The sequence below is a fragment of the Diabrotica virgifera genome, chromosome 4 (genome assembly GCF_917563875.1).
Source record: "Diabrotica virgifera virgifera chromosome 4, PGI_DIABVI_V3a".
Taxonomy (NCBI): Eukaryota; Metazoa; Arthropoda; class Insecta; order Coleoptera; family Chrysomelidae; genus Diabrotica; species Diabrotica virgifera.
In genome coordinates this window covers 45,327,580-45,345,173 of record NC_065446.1, presented here as the reverse complement: position 1 = coordinate 45,345,173, position 17,594 = coordinate 45,327,580, and the positions used below count along the sequence as shown (strand labels likewise).

Genomic DNA, 17,594 nt, shown 5'->3' with positions numbered 1-17,594 from the left:
TCCACTGTACTTGGATTTTAACGTGCATAAAATGCATCAAAAAGTGCATGAACATGTCAAAATAGTGTGTGTTAAGGGAAAGACTTTTGTTATTTGGGAGATTTTGGGGTCGCTAAAGACGAATACGCCATCAGAACTGACCACCGGAGCACCTGGTATCCAGGTTCGCTGCTCGACCCCAATGCACCTGGTGTCCAAAACCCTCAAATTCCAGAAGATATCATGTCTTAGGGCATGGACTTTGGGCACCAGGTGGTCCGGGTATCAGTTCTGATGCTGTATTCGTATTCAGCGACCCCAAAACCATCTAGTAATCTATTTGCATGCATTCAAGGCCGAAAACCTTCGAAACTCCTAAAGATGACGTAACAGCATTGACGGTGGGCAACTCAGTCTGATGACTTATTCGTGTTCAATAACCCCTAAAATCTCTCGAGTAGTTTGCATCAATTTAGTGCCGAAATCGCTCGAAACTCCAGAAGATGGCATGACCCTAGACACCAGGTGCACCGGGTGTCGGTTATGATAGCGTATTCGTTTTCAACCGCCTGAGTAACCTATTTGCATCAATTTAATGCCAAAAGCCCTCTAAACTCCAGACGATGAGGTGCCTTGGCAGTGATACTGGCCACCAGCTGCTCCAGAAGTCGGTTCTGATGACATATTCGTGCACAGCGACTCCAAAAACCTCCAAGTAATATGTTTGTATCAATTTATTGCCTTTAACCCTCAAACCTCCAGGTGTCGTACCAGTGGTCCTGGGCACCAGGTGCTCCGGAGGTCGGTTCGCCGATGGCGTAGGTAGTTGTCTTCAGTGACCACAAAAACATCCGAATAACAAAATCTGGCCCTTAATATGCTTATTTTTATATTTTTATGCACTTTAGGATACATTTTAAATAGGTACTTTAAAATGAAATTATGCATTTCCACCCATTTTTCTATAGTAGATTTTTTTTGGTGACATCATCCTGAACGCAATGCAAAAAGTTGCAAGTCATCTCTGGGTGCTCTATTTAAAAATAGATTTATTTCAGTGTTTTTAGTGCTAATTAGCTTTGTCTACTATGTGAATTTATTCAAATACGTTCAATTAAGCTCTTTAACCTTCCGATGACCAACCTTTTTTTGTTAGGTACACGGATGACCAACGGAGGTCAAAAATGACCCAGTCAAAAATTACAATTGACAAGAAAATTAAGTTGTTTTAAGGAATAAAATAATGTATTCGTAATTATAATGTTACTATTGTAATATTTTTTATTACAACTGAACAAAAACAGTAATCACCATTCTGAACTTAGAACTAAAGGAATTTTAAAATATACACTAATTTACGTCGCCACAGGTTTAACAAACAATTTTTTTCAATATTGGAATGTTTCTTACATACCTACATTTCTACATAATAGACGGTATTTACTTACTATTATTAGAAATATAAGATAATAAAAGGTACAAATAAAAGTAAAAACTATTTTTATTTTAACCGAACCGGATTATTACAATAATAAATACAAAGAAATTAAGAGAGGTGTTTCCTCTACCAAATATTCAAACAGACTAAATATCAAACACAGAACTAACACAGTTCTCACATTCCTATGTAACTTGACACTTTTTCGCAATTTTACGCAAGAGGTATATCGAATTTACTTTTATGCATTCGGAGAAGTGGCTCGCCCCTTGAAGACTGCATGTATTTATTTTAACGCTAACAAAAATAATAATTTATAGTTGATTAGATTCGCACAAATATAAAATTGGAACATGGAATTTTTTTATTACAAAATATGAGTATTTCATTATAGATACCACTCCATGGTATCTATAATGATATTGAAGTCAAATAAAAAAATAATGAGTGTAAAATTGAAAATATTTCTGAATTTATTAAATAAAAACATGTATTGGGGTCAAAATTTACCCGCTTGGTCATCTACGACGTGCGTGAAAGTAAATTTTCCCTCACGGCGTGCGGGAAAGTAAAATACCGTGTAATATGGTATTATAATATATTATAATACATGCAATAAACTAATATGTACATATTATTTACTAATTTATTTCAAATTTATCTTATTGTGTTCATGTTTTAATGAAATTAACGCGATAATTCGATGAAATAAAATTATTTTGACATAATATTTAAAAGTCAGATTAGTAGACAATTACAATGGTTTTAAATCGTCGTCATGGAAACCAATATCATCGTCGTGGTAACCCATTATATTGGAAGTTTGGTTTTGACAACCTTGCCAAAGAATTAATTTTTGTATTTTCACTTCTAAAAAAAATTGATATAACTCTATTTTTTGTGGCTTTTTCCAAACGTACGGCCCTAGAAAAAATATTGTTCCTAACTCATGCGGAAAGTGTCCTCCACGCACTCGACTGCTTGCTCGAACTTCGCTATCGCGTCGTTCGGGTCGCCCGCAGTCCGTGGGTGAAAGTATCACTTTCCGCACTAGTTAGGAAAATAACTATATGTAAATTTAGTGTCAGGGTCAATTTAGTTTTCTTCTATTTCTGTATAAATATCCTACCTATTATGTAAATGTATTACATACATTTTAAATCATGATTCGGAAGTGCTCCTCGTAACATTCTACACTGCCTTGGTTTGTTTCTTTCTAAATAGTGCATCTTAGTGCATCTGTGATGGTGTACAAAATAACGCTCTATACTGGATGTTCTATGAATGGGAAAACTCAGGAGTGTATAGGTTGAGACCTAAAATAATGTTAGTTCATATTTCATATAGTCTTTTTTAATACAAACTATAAATTTATAGTTCTATAGGCTTAAAATTTTCTCATTCCATCAATAATTCTTTGTTTCAAATCCTGCAAACATGTTGATCGCCTAATACACGTGACTTTAGATAACCGAAAAGAAAAAAATCTGAGGGATTAAGATCAGGAGAACAATCAGGCTACTCTATGCATGAATCCTTTACGATTCATTTCTACGATTGGGAAAACTCACATTAAAAAAATCACAAAATCACAAAATCACAGGGTGTCCCATTTAAGTTAAATAAGCTGAGCCCTGTATATAGTATATTATATCATATAGTTCGCATTTAGAAAACCATAACTAAACGACTTCACCATGTTTTAGGTAATGACAGACAGTTTAAGAACCCAGTGTAAATGCCATGGTGTCTCGGGGTCTTGTAACATAAAAACCTGTTGGAAAGCACTACCACCAATGTCGGAAGTTGGAGGTAAGATCTTGGAGAAGTACACAAACGCGTTAGAGGTCCACGACATTATTGGAGATACAGGAATAGGAGATAATATATCCAAAAAAGTAAAGAAAGCAGCTACTGCACAACTTCTGTTTTATATTTCTAAATCGCCAGATTATTGTACAAAGGATGAAAAGTTGGGCAGTTTCGGCACTGTTGGACGGTAAGTCTTTAGAGTATCTTTCCGTTTAGTAAAGGTTCCCATTGTTTAAACTTTTATCCAAATTCTTTTCTTTCGAGAGTTCAAAAAATATTTTCTTTTTTTTTTCTAGATTTCTTTTCGGACGTTGAAGTTTTAGTACAGTATTTATTACTAATTTATAATGCTTTTCCACTATTAGTAATATGTACTAAGATAGCCACCTTTCATTTTGTCAACAAAAGAATGCTTTAAATATTGGCATATTAATAAGAAAATAAATTAATGCTTAATGATGTCAGTAATAGAATCAAAACGTGGAAATAGTATGATAAAATTGATTCAAATAATGGCATAACCCAGACATCCAAAGTGAAAGTTATCCTTCAACACCAAATTGTTCTATATGGTCCACATAATGTTCAGAAAAAAGTCACACCATTTTGAGCGTCGGGTTTGGGTGGGAGAGGGGGGAGCAATCGGTAAATTTGTAGTTTTTTACGTTTTTCGTCAATATTTCTAAAACTATGCGGTTTAGCATGAACCACCTTCTATACAAAAATGTTCTACATTAAATTTGAAATAAAAAAGGTCCTATGCATAATCCTTCTAAAATGAACGGTTCCAATGTTACGGAGGTAGTACAGTATAATTGGTCCAAAAAACGCCTAACCCAGACATCAAAAGTAAAAGTTTTCCTCCAACACCAAATAGGGTCTAAAATTGCCTAAAATTTTAAATTCGAAAAAAATAGTATAAATCACAACAGAACATAATTTAGAACCTGTATCAAAAATAAAAAAGTTTTGTTTGTCTTTCGTTTGGCCCCTAAAGACGACTAAAAATTCAACTTATACCAGCCACTCCAAAACGCGTCGTGACGTCACAGGGTTGTATGTTTACATTCTACACCAATTATATATATAATTTAAAATTAGACATTATAAACGTCAGTAGAAAATACAGTTATGTGACGTTACAAATGTTTTTGATCGTTTGAACTATTCATAGAAAATTTGTACTTTTACAAAATGGTTTTATTTTCAATAGTAAACCTTCTTTCCTTTCCTTCAAAAACTGTATCAAACTGCAATCTCAACAAACAGGTATATTTTATTACAATGACATACGATAAATGTCACTAGAATATAAATATTTTTCCTTTATTCCCCGACGACGATCTGGCTAAATACCCAAGTAGGTGGAGGCCAATAAACTAAAGAAGAAGAAGAAGAATATACGTAAATATAACCTTAAACTGAACCACATAGTCAAACTCTGTAACGTCACCGGTCGTTTGAACTATTTTAAGATAAAGTCGACTTTAAACTTGTACTTCTAAGTTATTATGAGTTTTTGAAGCGTGAAATTTTGGAAATCTCATTTTTATACAAAACTGAACATTATTATGTGATAAAAAAATGTGCAAGTTCCCTATTGTTCTATATGGTCCACATATTAACTTTCACTTTGGATGTGTGGCTTTGGGTCTAGTTATACCATACTAAAAATCCTGTTGCATTTTACTAACGAACCATTTTAGTAAAAAATTTAATAAAAGTGAAGTTTTGAGGAAAACTGTTGTAGGCTTGTTGAAAATTCACAAAAAGGTTGAGGACATCAAGATTATATTCCCATCTTTTCTCCATAATTTGGTGGACGCTAAAGATTTTATCCCTTTTTAAAGGGCACATGGCTATCAACGAATGGTCAAACAACCAATCAGATAGACAGAAGAGCGTTTTAATAGACAGAAGAGCGGCAACAAACGTAATAGATACGAGATCCAGGAGGGGAGCGGTATGCGGCTCAGATCACTTTCTTTTACAAATTAAATTTAAATGCCGTATAAACATACAGGAGAAGAACAAACACAAAAAGAGAAAAATGAAACCTGGACAACCTGAAAAATCCAGAAATAGAAAAAGATTTCGAAAAGAACTAAATAGAGAACTGCTAGAACAGAGAGAGAATACAATACAAGAAGAATGGAATAAGATTAAAAGAATAACATGGGAAACGGCTTAAAGAGTGATCGGAACTAAAAACATCCAAGAAAAGAGCTTTGGTTTGATGAAGAATGTATACAACACTAGAAAAAAAAGACGTGAAAGATTTGAAGAACAACGAAGAAAGGCAGACAAATTATGCAGAAGAAGGAAGACGAAATTGCAATGTACGCAGATGATGTAAACTTGATGGGAAGAACCGCAAGAGACGTCACAGAACTATATGTGGAGCTTGAAAAAAATGCGAAAAAATACTAAAGCCTAAAGACACTAAAGACCTAATACAAACAAGGAACCAAGGAAACTTGACAATTTAACAATAGACTACGCTAATATAGAAGTAGTAGAACACCTCACATACTTGGATGTACAGATAACTGAGAATAGCAACGAGGAGTAAGAAACACGGAAACGAATAATGCTTGCTAACAAAGCATACTTCCCTCTGTAGCAGGTGTTTGAGTCCAACGACATCCATAGGGAAGTAAAGTTTAAAGTATATAAAACCATCATACGGCCAATAGCAACATATGGTGTAGAAACGTGAGTCATGACTGAAAAGACTATTAATCCTGAAATCCAAAGACTGAAAAGATCTTATTAATACTTTTGAAAGAAAGATATTAAGGAGGATACAGGGATCCATTTGCGACAAGTAATAGCAATCGTTACCAGAATAACAAACGAGGAAGTGGCTCAAGTGCTTCAAAAAATAAAGAAAGGAAAAGCAGTCGGACCAGATGATATTCCTGGGGAAGTATGGAGAGCATTGGGAGAGACAGGAATAAGTTGGCTAGCAGGTCTATTTAATAGAATTATGGAAGTTGGAAGAATGGAGAAGCAATATATTAGTACCTGTCTACAAAAACAAGGGAGACATACAACAATGTACAAACTACAGGGCTATAAAACTACGTAGCCACACCATGAAAATATGGGAGAGAGTAATTGATAGACGGATACGTGAAGAAACCGAAATATCTGATAATCAATTTGGCTTTATGCAGGGAAGATCAACAACAGATGCAATTTTCATTGTAAGGCAACTGATGGAAATATACAGGAATAAAGAGACTAACGCTCATATGGTATTCATTGATCGTGAAAAAGCATATGATAGAATTCCTCGAGAGATTCTGTGGTGGTCACTCAATAAGAAAGGAGCTCCTGGCGAATATGTAAAGATTGTGAGAGATATGTATGAGGGAGTAACGACTAGTGTTAGGACAGATATGACTGATAAACAGGTGAAAGTAGGATTGCACCAAGGCTCGGTGCTTAGTCCTTATTTATTCTCATTAGTTTTGAACCAGATATCAGCGAAACTACAGGGTAGCATTCCATGTGCCTAATGTATGCTGATGATGTAGTGTTAATAGGAAATAGTGAAAGATACTTAGAACAAAGCCAGTGTAACAAAAAGAAGAAAACTTCTGTTGGAGTGAAAGTAAAAAGAAAGATATAGGTACTCCAACAGAAGTAAGGAAAAAAAAAGAACTAAGGTAACTAAGTAGTTGTGGCTGAAAAGAAGAGAGTGGGGTGTGTAAAGAAAAGGGTGAAGTGGCTTCTACGTTGAGAAGCCGCAATAAGAAAAATACTACTAAAGTACAGTCGTACTGAAGAAAGGGGGATTAGAAGGGATAGAAGTAGAAGTGGGAAGAGACAGAGGCAAACTGAATAGAGTTGGCTAGCAAGAGATGCAAGAAAACCACTTGACACTCAAGGATGGATACGGCTCGTTTGCATGCCTGTCGAAGAACAGTAGCTCTATATAGATAGTAATGATGACTAAAAGGTGAACTAATAAAATAAGAATAATGTACTGAAGAGGAATGAAGATGAATAATTTCTAAAAACGAACAAAATAAATAAAACTAACTAATCATGGGCGCCATGAAAATGATCTTCGATCATTTTTCCAGGTATCTTACACTGCTTTCAAATATTAAATATATTAAACCTGTAATAATGAACATAAAGGAGTAGTAAAATTCATGATATACAAAATAAATAAATATTTATTAAAATAACTACTAGATTTTTAACAATCTCTGAGTTAGACAAGCATATATCATGTAACTCTAAAATGACATAAGTTATACAAGAAGCTATATATATTTTAAAGATAACAACAATAATGTTATCTGTTATAAACTTAAATGTGGAGACAAGCTCTGGAGGAAAAAGGTTTAAAACTTAGTAGGACAAAAACAGAGTATTTGGAATGTTCATTTAAATATGGAGCTACTACAAATAAAATGGTATCTTTGGATGGTGAAATGATTGTGAAAAGCAATAGTTTTGAGTACCTAGGATCGGTATTACAGAGTAATGGAGAAATAGATGGAGATGCATGCAGTAGAATCAGGGCTGGATGGATGAAGTGGAAAGAAGCGAGTGGTGTGTTGTGTGACAGAAAAATTCCAATGAAGCTGAAGTGAAAATTCTGTAAACAGCCATAAGACCGGCTATGATGTACGGAACTAAACGTTGGGCAGTGAAAAAGAAAGAGGAACAACGAATGCATGTGGCGAAAATGATAATGCTTAGATGGATGAGTGGAGTGACAAAGAAGGATAAAATTAGAAATGAGTATATTAGGGGAAGTCTAGGTGTGGCACCAATTGATGCCAAAATGAGAGAGCATAGGTTAACGTCGAGACGTTAATCACCCAATACGAAGAATAGCTGAAGTGCAGATTCCTGGAAAAAGTGGGAGAGGAAGACCAAAGAAGACCTGGGGGAGACGATAAGGCAGGACATGTTGGTAAAGGGGATTAAGATTGGTATGACACAAGATAGAATTGTGTGGAGAAATGCAATTAGCGATGCCGACCCCGCATAGGGATAAGGCAAAGAGAATGGTGATGACTGGGATCCATTTTCGACAATGGTATATGGAGAATAAGGTTCAACCTCGAGTTATACCAATATTACAGAAAACCCTCTGGGGGTTTCACCACCTTTTGGGGGTGAAAAATATATGTAACAAATAAGTCCGGAAATGGATAAAATGACTAATTCTAAGCAACTTTTGTTCTATAAAGTTTTTTCACCAAGTTAATACTTTTCAAATTATTTGCCAGTGAATATCTTATTTGTTTTTACAAAATAACCACGTTTTCAGACGGTTTTTCGCAAATAACTCAAAAAGTAAGTACCTAGTTGGTCAAAAAAAAACTTATCAAAAACATAGCACGTAAAAAAGTGAAAAACATGGTGTATACATTAGGTCACTATACCTAGTAGAAGCAGAGTTATAGCTAATGAAGAATAGGTTCATATTCCTCAAATCCCAAATCGAATATTTTAACGTGCCATAACCAAAAAACGAAGCACTTTTTTGGGCAAAACTCATTTTAACTTATTTAAAGTGTTTAATAAATGCTTATTTTTGTTTAAAAAAAATATATTAGCATCAAAAGTAAACAAGTTGCGCTCAAAATAAAGTTGGTCCCTTTTTTTTGGTAAAAAATCGGAAAAATCACCCCCTAATTAGCATTTCAAATGAACTTAATTGTTACCACTTCTCAAGTTTTTTACTCGCGTATGTATTGATCATATGATCTGTAAGTTTCATCGGTTCAAAGTCCTTATTTTTGAAAGAGCTGTAGTCAAAGTGAACGAGTCACTTATCACAAGTGTAAGCAAATTTAGAAACACCAATTTTTGTCTTTCAGAAAAACAAAAAAATACAAAATATTCAGAAAAGTAAAGCCGACTTTTTATTGTATAAGATTTTTGGTATCTCTAACAATTTTTAAGTTATTTAAAAAAAACATTTTTTTCAAAATTAAAATTTTTAAAAAATTTACTTTAAAACTGAAGCGGTAACTATTAATTTCATTTAAGTTGCTAATTGGGGGTTGATCTTCCTGATTTTTTTTTGCCAAAACAAAAGGTACCAACATTATTTTGAGCGTAACTTGGTTACATTTGATGCTAGAAATTTTTTTTATAAAAACAGAAATAAAGCTTTTTTTAAACCCTTTAAAAAAGTTGTAATGTGTTTTCCCCAGGCATGCTTCATTATTTGGATATTTCACATTGAATTATTCTATTTGGAATTTTCGAATATGAACCTATTTTTCATTAGCTATAACTCTGCTTTTGTTAGGTATAGAGACCTAATATATACACCGTTTTTTTCACTTTTTTATAGGATATATTTTTGGTAAAAATATTTTTTTCGACAAAATGCCTACGTTTTGAGTTATTTGCGAAAAATCGTCTAAAAACGTGATTATTTTGTTGAAAAATGAACATATTCACTTGCAAATAACTCGAAAAGTTGATTTGGTGAAAAAACTCTATAGAACAAAAGTTGCTTAAAATTAGTCAGTTTCATTAGTCAGACATATATATTTCACCCCACAGATGGGGTAAAACTCACCCCTAGGGCAAAAGCACACATCGGCACAATATCACTTTTTTTCTTTGACATGTTAGGCTATCCGTGTGCCAAATTTCATGTCAATCCAAACGGTTCTTAAAAATTTACAGCAAAAACCGTGAAAGAATGTACTAAGAATGGTTTGGTTGGATGCAGCTCAACTGAACTCTTTCGGGCTGTAGTATCGAAAGTGAGAATAGCAATGATGATTGCCAACCTTCGTCGCGGAGATGGTACGTAAAGAAGAAGAAGAAGGATAACACAAGCGCAGAACAGAAGAAGATGAAAATATCTAGAGAAAGCCTTTGTTCAACAATGGACAAATCAGTGATGATTCATGATGATGACATAATCCTAGGACTTCCAGGACATACTTTATTTATTTTTTGCGGAGTTCTTAATAACGTTGGTTGTCTAATTTTTCGTTAACCTGTTAGTATTTCCTTTCAATGAGAAAAGTATGAGCATTACCATATATTTACCTATACTTGCATATAAACGTTTTTCGGTACATAAAAAACAAGTGTTGAAAATCACGTTCCGCAGTAATCTCACGTTTTTGATGCATTTATTTTGCCACCACCGACTAAATTAAGATTTTAAACTAAGGGGTAGAGGATGACATCGCCCCGACAACGACTTTAATTTAGAGTAACGAGCCACAATTTTTGTTTCCCTCACATTTCAGTTAATTTATAGGAATTATGTGACCAAAGTCTTCATAATTTGGAACGATTAATACCACGACTAAACGACGACGGCACATCTTTTATAAAAAATTTAGCACTATAAACGTTCAATGTAACGAGCTTGTGCAGGTATAATTAAAGAATATAAATCTCTCAAATTTATTTTGTCGTTGAAATTATACCAGCCATTCTTATTTGAAGTTTTTCTTTGCTTAGTATACAGTGAGGACGTTTGAGTTGGAATAAATTCATTTTCTCGAGAATGGGCGACTCTGGAGATAAATCCCAAAACAAGTCGATTTTATGTTAAAATTATAATTTTTTGGCATATACAGGGTGTCCAGAAACTCTACCGACAAACGAAGACAGGAGATTCCTCAGATAATTTTAAGATATTTTAACCCAATTTACCTAGTCCGAAAATGCTTCCTACGGGAGCTAGAGCTCTTTGAAGATGGCGTCTTGTAATTACCCACATAACAAGGATGTTCGCATCATGTTCAAAGCATATACTACCAACATTCGTCGGAGTATATTCTTTTTAGTATATGCGTAGTACAAGCATAGCATGTACCTTAAAAAACATTCTAAATTTCATGTTCTTTGCATATACTTCAAGGAATAGTCTCGTACCGAATATACTGAGTACATTCGTGTACGTAGTATCTCGGAATATTTGTAAAACTTTATTCTTAGAATATACCTTTATCGAATATTCTTAACACATACTTATAAGTAGATACTTTTAAAATATCTTAAAAATAATGTGTATAATGTATGTATAGGAAGTATAATATCCTTACAGATTATCAACTTCGTTATTTTTTAGAATAATTAATAAAATTTTTGTATGTAGGTAGTATTGGACGAATTTCATTTCAAAATTGTTGTATGGTAAAAAGTTTAAACATTAATTGTATTAAGCGTTTATTATTAATAATTCGTTTTCATGATTGAAATGACTACCATTTCGAGGTTATCATGAGTATTCTTACACCGTTGGAATTTGAATTTAGGTACATTCAATTCAATATGGGCCATTACAGCACCAAAACGTGCCAATACCAACAACCACAGTGTTCTACAATACATATCCCCTCCCCCGTCTGTCTTATTCTGACCATTTCTTACCTGAATGGATCAGGGATAGGAAACAACGGTAAAATATGAAAACGAAAACGTACATTATTTATTTGTATCTATGCAGTGTTAAGGTTGAAGACGAATGATAAAGTACTAGGACTAACACAATCTCTTTATTTTGTTTGCGGTGCTTCAAAATATATCTAATCTATTTTGGTAACTCAATATTACTTAAATAGTAGGTATTATCTAGGTAAGTACATATAAGTATATAAATTTTAGTTACTTATACATAGTTTAGTTAAGCTAAATATATCTAATATAATAATTTATATAAATAACTAAAATTTATAAATATGTACTTACTTTTTAAGTAATATTGTAGAATAGGTGGTACTAACTACATTCTCATATGCAATTACAATATAATATGTAAATATAAAAGGTATTTGGTAGAACCAGTAGAACCTAAGATGAGATTAGGTGATGCTGAAAACATACTTCTGAGCAATATAGCACATTGATAGCACTTTCTTAGAATATTCTTAAAAATATAATTCTTCCCATACAAAGATGTGCGGTTGTACGTTCTAAGTATATAAATAGAAGGTCTATAGCACTTCCTTGGAATATTCTAAAAAGTACGTTCTTGGTATAAACTAAAAAGATGTGCGGTAGTACGTTCTAAGTATATAAATAGAAGGTTTATAGCACTTCCTTGGAAAGTTCTAAAAAGGATATTCTTGGTATATACTGAAAAGAAGTGCGGTAGTACATTCTAAGTATATACATAGAACGTTTAAGTACTGCACATTCGCAATGGTAATTACGCATATTCTCAGTAAATACTTTTTCTGAAAAGTATGTTCTATGAATCTACTAACAACATGAAATTGTTATGTGGGCTCACATAACAATGATGTTCGCATCATGTTCTAAGCATATACTGCCAACATTCGTCGGAGTATATTCTTTTTAGTATATGCGTAGTACACGCATAGCATGTACCTTAAAAAACATTCTAAATTTCATGTTCTTTGCATATACTTTAAAGTATATTCTCGTACCGAATGTACTCAAAATTGTTGTATGGTAAAAAAGTTTAAACATTAATTGTATTACCGTTTATTATTAAAAATTCGTTTTCATAATTGAAATAACTTTAAAATTTCGAGTTTATCATGAGTATTTTTACATCGTTGGAATTTGAATTTAGGTAGGTACATTCAATTCAATATGGGCTATTCCAGAACCAAAGCATGCCAAAACCCACAACCAAAGGCTTTAGTGTTGCCAACCGTCGAGTAAGCTTTTTCTGTCAACTTACCTTAAAATTCCCACTTTTATAAAAAAATTCCCTCCTGTTTACAAAATCTAAGAAGATATGTTTAATTATTTTCAAATATTTTGATTTTTTTAATATTTTACAATTTGGACTGGAACAAAAATTCCCTTTTGAGTTAACTTTTCCCTTTATCACCTTTTATGTTGAAAATTCCCTCAAAAAGGGAAATTTCCCTCCGTTTGGCAACACTAACCACCGGTGCACCGATGTTGTTATTCCACAATACATATCCCCGTCTTATTCTGACCATTTTTTACCTGAATGGATCAGGGATAGGAAACAACGGTAAAATATGAAATCGAAAATAGGCATTATATTAGTATCTATGCAGTGTTAAGGATGAAGACGAATGATAAAGTACTAGGACTATGAAGACAGTTTTACATTATGCTATTTTCATGCTAGGCAAGAGCCGTACAAAACAGATTATGCAACTGCGCATGCCCACGGGCTATGTCCTGCAATTCTTGTGTTAGAGGAAAAATTAAAACGTGTTATATCTTTCACGCTATTTTGACGCAAGTTGTTGTCAAAATTCATGTTGCCAATATAACATAATTTATAGTTTAGAATAAAACTGAGCCATATTGTTTAAGTTTAAATATTATTTATTAGACGTAATAATTTGTGATTTATATTTTGAATATAAGTATTTAATGCTGGACTGAAATTTTCAAGTGAAATATCTAAAGTTAATGTTCTGATAAATTTCTTGTTGACAACAATGAGAGTGGTATCTAAAATTGCACAGAAATAGCTTTGATGTACAAAGGTCAGGCTAGGCAAGAGATATGCCATGCAAGACGGACTTGCATAGCCTAGATGTAAAACTGCCACTTAAAAGGGCGCGTACATAGTGCACGCTGGTTTCCGAGTCAGAAAGCCGAGTCCGTGTGCAAATAATCCTTCGTATTTAAACGGACCTGTCCAAAGTGCACTTGCTCGCTGTTATTAGGATTATTCGAACACAGACTCGGTTTTCTGAATCGGAAACCAGCGTGCGATATGGACACGCCCCTCTAGACTGGAATACGCTGATGTATCGGATCTACCTATGGATGAGTAGTACCTCAAGAGTACTTGCGTCTCGGTTTCTCAGTATTAAGATCCCTACCAGAAGGGAGGATACGCTTAAACAACCGGAATATAGATAGAAAAAAAACTTCATCACATTGTTATTCTTCTATTTATTTCTCTACTTTCGATGAAGAAAACTAAACGATTATGTTGTAAACTAAATTTAAATATTTTTGTCCACAGGCACTGCAACGTAACGTCAAATGGACCAGATAGCTGCAGACAGCTCTGCTGTGGACGGGGATATAGGACAGTCGTTGAAGAAAAGATTGAACGCTGTCAATGCAAGTTTTATAATTGTTGCTATGTCAAATGTAAAATTTGTCGAACAAAAACACAAGTTTATGAATGTTTGTAAGGCATATTTGCTTATTTTTAGAAAAGAATAAGTACACGAAAAATAGATTTTAAAAATCCAAAACTAATCTAAATTTATTTGTAACTATTTATCATCAGGACAACATAAATCAGAAGTTTATTCATAATTAACTTTTGTACTATTTTTTATTTGGAAAAATACAAAAAAGCGAACCATAAAGCCGCAAATTTCTATAAAAATTCAATCAAAATTGTGTTATATACGTACCTACGCATAACTTCACCACGAGTTTAAGGACAAGGAAAAATTATATTGGAAAAGAGATTAAATAGAGTAGCTCAGATTACATTTAAACCCAGTATCGGAAGAATCTTTGGGTGTAATTATGAGAATTCCACAATGTAATTTGAAATATTGTATATCTACTTTTCCAGTCACAAGTCAGGAGAGAGTCGGGTAAAATAGTCCCTGCTACATGTTTTGGGCTAAAAATAATAAAAAACGAAATGATTAAGTATGAATAAAAACGGAGTATAAACTCTAAGCATGTTCTCATGAGTATGAGCATAAAATATAAGTTAATACGCCATTTCATATGAATAAAAATATTTTGATGTGGTGAGTTTCTACTCACCGTACATAAGAGTAGATACTAACACGTGGAGTATGTACTTCAAGATTTGGAGTACCTATCTATAAACTACATTCTCATACTAGTATAGTATAGTTGATCCAAAAGATGGCATAACCCAGACATCCAAAGTGAAAGTTATCCTTCAACACCAAATTGTTCTATATGGTCCACACAATGTCCAGAAAAAAGTCACACCATTTTGAGCGTCGGGTTTGGGGGGGGGAGAGGGGGGGGAGAAACCGGTAAATTTTTAAGTTTTTCGCCAATATTTCTAAAACTATGCGGTTTAGCAAGAACAACCCTCTATACAAAATTGTTCTACATTAAAAAAGGTCGTAGGCATAATCTTTCTAAAATGAATGGTTCCAAAGTTACGGAGGTAGTATAGTATAACTGGTCCAAAAAAAGGCCTAACCCAAACATCCAAAGTAAAAGTTTTCCTCCAACACCAAAATGTTCTATATGGTCCACATATTGTTCAGTAAAAAGTTATACCATTTTGAGCGTCCGGTTTGGGAGGGAGATGGGAGAGAAGCCGGTAAATTAGTAGTTTTTTTAAGTTTTTCGTCAATATTTCTAAAACTATCCTTTAGCGTAAACAATGTTATATACAAAATGGTTCTACATGAAATTTAAAACAAAAAATGTTCTATACATAATTGTTATAAAATCAACGGTTCCAGAGTTACGGAGGGTGAAAAGTCGAGGTTTTCGATACTTTTTATATTTTTTTGGGAAATATTTATGATATAACTATACCAAAAACCCAGACATCCAAAGTGAAAGTTCTCCTCCAACACCAAATTGTTCTATATGGTCCACATAATGTTCAGAAAAAAGTCACACCATTTTGAGCGTCAGGTTTGGGGGGGATAGGGGAGAGAAATCGGTAAATATAAAGAGTATCGAAATTCTCCACTTTTCACCCTCCGTAACTCTGGAACCGTTGATTTTATAACAATTATGTATAGAACCATTTTTGTTTTAAATTTTATGTAGAACATTTTTCTATAGAACATTCCTTACGCTAAAGCATAGTTTTAGAAATATTGACGAAAAACTTAAAAAAACTACTAATTTACCGACTTTTCCCCCATCTCCCCCCCAAACCGGACGCTCAAAATGGTGTAACTTTTTACTGAACAATATGTGGACCATATAGAACAATTTGTTGTTAAAGGAAAACTTTTACTTTGGATGTCTGGGTTAGGCCTTTTTTTGGACCAATTATACTATACTACCTCCGTAACTTTGGAACCGTTCATTTTAGAAGGGTTATGCATAGGGCCTTTTTTATTTCAAATTTAATGTAGAACAATTTTGTGTAAAGGGTTGTTCATGCTAAACCGCTTAGTTTTAGAAATATTGACGAAAAACGTAAAAAACTACGATTTTGCAGATTTCTCCCCCCTCTCCCCCCCAAACCCGACGCTCAAAATGGTGTGACTTTTTTCTGAACATTATGTGGACCATATAGAACAATTTGGTGCTGGAGGATAACTTTCACTTTGGATGTCTGGGTTTGGGTCTAACTATACCATACTATACGAGCCATTATTTTTTAAAAGCTTCAAAGGAACCGTTTGATACGATGGTTATTTTTCTTCTGTACAGACTACAGAAAAAGTAATAAAATATTTCAATTTACAAAAATTGATACTGTATTTATTGTAGAAATTCCACTTATAGACGGAGAGCTAGAGCCGAAAAATCATTGTCATAAGTAATATGGAGTTTTTCCTGTGAAATGTGTCCATTAATATATTGAAAATTATTACCCCTTTCAGGCTGACACCTCAGTCGATACAGGAAGTAGCAATAAGGGATGAAAGGGGAAAGTTAGTGCAGTCATCAAAGGTTTTCACCTCCTATTTTGTTAAACCTCCATCGATTTGCATGCAAATTGGTGAATAGTTAGAGCATACCTCAAGAAATAAAACTGATTTGGTGCCAACTTGCACTTTTACCCTGGTGGTGAATACCACCCCTTCCCGCGGGTGAAAACAATTTTATTAAAAATAACCCTACAAATCGATAGAGGGACAAATTTTAAGTAAAATTTGTTATATCATGTTATTAAAATAAATCAATACTTTTTGAGTTATTAAAGATTAAAGATTTGTCTATTTAAGAGCATATGCCTGAAGTTACGGATGATAAAAAGAACATACCTATTAATGAATTGTATGTTAGTAAAATATTATTTTTATATTATTTCGATATTTAATTGAATTTTTTCTATCGATATAAACTGAATATGTCCAGAAACTGGGTGTGTTCAATAATGGGTACATTTGACATATTCGAATACCTATACACTTTTGATAAATTTATAATATCGAAATAATATAAAAATAATGTTGTTCTGAAGCTATTTCCTTGTGGCATTTTTATTATTAAGTATTTTCGATGGGAAATAAGCCACAATTTTACCAAAAAAATGAATTTATTAATTAACGTTTCGACGCCCAAGTCGGGTGTCGCGTTGTCAAAATACAAAATAATACTAAATAAACAAAAATGTTGTTGCTTAGTACAAAATTCTTCTAATAATTTATTTAATCTGACTCATTTATATTTATATTTATATAATGTATATATATCATATATACCTACATTAAAGTCAGAATTTGGTATTAGTTTTGAGAGTAAA

General features: G+C 33.3%; 1 protein-coding gene across 1 annotated transcript in view; it reads left to right on the top strand.

Moving 5' to 3' along the window:
• Positions 1-15,079, top strand: part of LOC114327096 (protein Wnt-11b-1-like) — a 145,506-nt gene extending 130,427 nt beyond the window's left edge. The window contains exons 4-5 of the mRNA XM_050648178.1: positions 3,124-3,416; positions 14,172-15,079. Coding sequence (XP_050504135.1) covers positions 3,124-3,416; positions 14,172-14,346 — 468 coding nt within the window. The 3' untranslated portion in view covers positions 14,347-15,079. The remainder of the gene's footprint in view (positions 1-3,123; positions 3,417-14,171) is intronic.
• Positions 15,080-17,594: the final 2,515 nt, after the last annotated feature.